Raw genomic sequence first — 4,406 nt, 5'->3', positions numbered from 1 at the left:
AGTGCTGGGATTAAAGGCGTGCGCCACCACCACTGGGGCAAAAACTCTAATATTAACAGAGACATCTTGCTGCCTAAACAGCCACACAAAGTTCTTCTGTATTATTGGGGCATTTACCTTCAGCCTATAGGCCCACAGTTTCCAGCAGATTTTTCTATGAAGCATGAAATTTCAAAGACAGTTCAACCTATATTGGCAGTATGTCAGTTAATTTCTTCTGTGTTTTGAAAACTGTCCTGGAGACTCTTTCATGAAGCAGGAACCCCAAAGGACCATTTCACCTTTAGGCAAGTTCAGCAGTAATTTTTCTGTGGGACTTGCTTGTTTAAGTCATATAGTATAGCAGAAAGCAGTTGAAGTAAGAGCAGATTCTTGCCCAAATGGCTAGCAAACTCCATAAGAATTCTCTTTGATGTCCATCATCCACTTAAAGTAATTGGTACTACATGAACAGATGTGTCTCATGTAATAAACAGTTCTAAGTTATTAAAGTATTTTAAATGCCATTTTCTGTAGTTGTTGAGATGTTTGAAGAATAGCTATTCATCTGAACTATACCTCTGTACATCTAGAAAATATAACAAGACTACAAGCTTAACTATTAAAGATGACTGTTTATTAACCTATGTTTCTTAATTATGCAGTACATTTTAAATGAGCTGCATAAACACAATACCTTAATCAAGTGCAGAAACACACGTATAAAAAAACGACTTCAAATTGGCCTCAACAGAACAAGATTCATATCAATGCAAAATAATTATATCTATAGCATATCCTACTTTAAATGTAAGCAAACATTTATAAGCAATACTTGGGAATTTGGGTATAGTTTACTCCAAACTGTTTCTTGCTTTTTGTTGGGTGAAGTATTTTGGGAGTTATTCATGGCAGCCTTTCAGGGGGTTTTGCTCCATTAAACCACATTAGTCTGGAAGGATTCCACAGGTTCTCATCTTCTGTGAAAACAAAAGAATATCCTTTTTTTCAAAGCAACTTGTCCTTAGACAAAAATTTTGAAGTCAAGAAAGTTTTAAAACATATATGTTGGTTTAGATTAGCAGCCCATACAATGAAATGTCTCTCTGTACAAAGCTGCTTCACAGTCAAAAAAATTCAAAGAAAACACAATAATGTATATATATATAATCCAGACTCTCTGTGCATATTTCATCTTTATGTGGCTTATTTTTCTAACTCTATTATGTTTTCTACATGTTTAATATTTATTTTATTATGGTTGTTCTATTTATTTAAGTGATTTACTTCTTTTTCTAACTCTCTCTCTCTTCCAAGCCTACATACATATATCCAACACTGGGACCCATTTAGAGGTCTTTTCTATCTCAATTTGTCTTTATTGTGTATTTGTAATCATTATCTTACCAGGACTGCTTCTTAAAATCCTAAATGCTTCTTAAAAACCTTAGCAGTGGCATTGCAAGAGCAAATATGGCTTGCCTGCTTGCTTTGCCCAGTCCAAGATGACAGAAATTTGTTTCCTACCTCTGAGACTGCTGGGTGGGAGCCCATCATCTCCAGTTCAACTCTGATATCCAGTTGGCCCATGCTGCCACCAAATAACCTTGCAGCAACTTGCCCACAAACTCCATTTAGATGATTGGCCTCCTGAAAGAGCAAGAGTTTGTACTAGCAGCACAACCCAGAAACCCACCCTGTCAAAATCTTGTGGCTTTTTTTTATGCTACTGATAAATCAGGAAAATATTTCATAAAGAAGTCACAACTTGAAGCTGTGCTAACTCCGTTTTTTTTCCCCTAGAATTCTTTCCAAAACTCTGTCAGGTTTTAAGTGGATTTTCATTTGCCTTGTTGGTGTCAATCTGTAATAGAAGGCCACTTGTTTGTTCCCAGCTGCTGGGCTCTGAAATAATCACACAGTAACCATATTATTTGCAATACTTCTTATCCAATAGCTTAAGCATATTTCTGCTTAACTCATATCTTAAATTAATCCATTTCCATCAATCTGTGTATTGCCAGGAGGCTATGACTTACCGGGTTAAGTTCCATCATCAATCTCCAGAAGGGGTATATATGGCTTCTGACTGACTCTGCCTATTTTCTACCAGCATTCAGTTTAGTTTACCCTGCCTACTTCTGTTTTGCTATCCTAGGCAAAAGCAGTTTCTTTATTAACCAATGCAATTTATAGCATACAGAAGGGAATACCACATCTAAATAAGTGTGTTTGAGGTGTATAATGTGAAGTACCAGAGAATCCATAAAAATGTTATTTTGAATTTTTCCTAAGACCAGGATAATATTCTTCTGTTTTGCTTCTTTAATTAATTAAAGATTGTTCTGTAAGTGGTAAAAATGATTATCAATAAGTCAGAATGAAATGATAAATAATACAGCAAATGGATTCTGTAGTTTATTACAAATTATTCAACTGTTCTCACAATGTGTTAACTCTAGCTTCTGCTTTATAGATTCATTGGGATTGAAAATGACTTAATTTCAATTATTTCATTGTAATAATAAAATAATTTCATAATTATGTAGCAATGAAAGGAATTTGCACTTTAAGATATATTAACTTTCTATTATAAAAATTCTCTTAATAAAGTATTGTGAGTTTATTAAAAGTGTATTTTAAAAGGCATGAAAATGAAAAGATAATGATATTTTTTTAACAAGGAAAAATACTTATGTCTGTAGTTCTCACCATGGAGATGTTAGTGACCTTTATTAATATATATTTCTTCAAAATTTAAGATATATAGATCATTCAAGATGGTCTAGAAAGGATTGTCTCTTGTTGACAAGTTTGACAACCTGACTCCTACCCCAAAACTCATGGGGCAAAGGGAAAGCCCTTATTCCTATAAGTTCTATTCTGTCCATTATCTGTGTGTCAACATGAAGAACTTCCCTACCAAAATATAGAAAATATTTAAATGAAAAATATAAGCATATAACAAAACCAACTGCATGAAATTTTAAGTATTATCTACTGGTTTATCTCTTAAATGAGATTGAAGAATATGTTTGGGTTTAGAGTATAACTTTTATCTCTAACATGCTTCTGAGTGATGTTGAATCTTGGCCTTTAAATATTTTATTCTACTCTGTTTTCGTTAGGTTTATCATCAACATGAAACCTGGAAACGAAACAAGCATCTCCTACTTTTTTCTATTGAAACTGACAAATGATGCTACAATGGAGCCCCTCATCTTTGGCCTGTTTCTCTTTACATATCTGGTCACAATTCTGGGAAATCTGCTCATCATTTTTGCGGTCAGCTCTGAAGCCCATCTGCAAACACCCATGTACCTCTTTCTCTCCAAACTTTCATTTACTGACATCTGCCTTAGTACAACAACAGTCCCCAATATGCTGAAAAACATCCACACACAGGATCAGAGCATCAGTTACATGGGCTGTCTTACTCAGGCCTGCTTTGTTTTGAATTTTGCTGTATTAGAAAGCTGTGTCCTTGCTGCAATGGCTTATGACCGCTATGCAGCTATTTGTCACCCACTGAACTACACAGTAATTATGAATCCAAAATTCTGTGGTGTGCTAATTCTCTTGTCACTGACCATTAGCATAGTGAACAGTTTATTACAATGTCTGATGATACTGCGGGTCTCATTTTGCACAAACCTTCAACTTCCTCTGTTCTTCTGTGAACTGGCTCAGGTCATTAAGCTAGCCTGTTCTGATACTCTCATCAACTATATTCTGATATATCTTGCAACATTTATATTTGGTGGCATTCCAATCTCTGGAATAATTTTCTCTTATACTCGAATTGTCTCTTCTATTTTGAGAATATCTTCAATGAAAGGAAGGTATAAAGCCTTTTCCACTTGTGGGTCTCACTTTGTAGTTGTGTCATTATTCTATGGGGCAGCAGTGGGAGTTTATGTCACTTCTGCAATTACTGTTTCACCTCAGATCACTACAGTTTCATATATGATGTATACTGTCCTCCCTCAAATGTTGAACCCCTTTATTTATAGCCTAAGGAATAGGGATATGAAGAAAGCCTTAAGGAAACTTATCACAAAGGTACCTTGCCTTCCATGATGTATTACTTGATTTTGACTTGAGTCTTTCATGGGTCCTACCAAGAAAAAACTGTTTAAATGCCCACAATATCTTGATATCTTGTGTGTTGCTGTGATCTATACACCACTCTGACAAAAAATAATCTATCCATATGTTGTCCTTGATTTATTATTTTTTTATTTATTGATGTTGATAAAATTTTGACAAGTGATATTCACATTATACATTGGATCTATTTTCTCATACCAAATACCAAAACATGCAAACAAATTCACATTTTCATAATTTTATCCTATATAAAATCAGATCTAGGTATGAAAATAAATTTATAAATAGGGTATATTATATATTAAATAGCAATTGAA

General features: G+C 34.3%; 1 protein-coding gene across 1 annotated transcript; it reads left to right on the top strand.

The window, feature by feature from the left end:
* The first annotated feature begins 3,108 nt into the window (after positions 1-3,108).
* Positions 3,109-4,059, top strand: LOC101978880 (olfactory receptor 7G2-like). Its single transcript, XM_013346156.1, has one exon. It carries the CDS (start codon positions 3,121-3,123, stop codon positions 4,057-4,059), a length of 939 nt encoding a protein of 312 aa, XP_013201610.1. The 5' UTR covers positions 3,109-3,120.
* Positions 4,060-4,406: the final 347 nt, after the last annotated feature.

This window comes from Microtus ochrogaster, chromosome 5, assembly GCF_000317375.1.
Source record: "Microtus ochrogaster isolate Prairie Vole_2 chromosome 5, MicOch1.0, whole genome shotgun sequence".
In the NCBI taxonomy this organism is placed as follows: Eukaryota; Metazoa; Chordata; class Mammalia; order Rodentia; family Cricetidae; genus Microtus; species Microtus ochrogaster.
The sequence above is the reverse complement of the archived record's forward strand: the minus strand, read 5'-3'. Positions and strand labels throughout refer to the sequence as shown.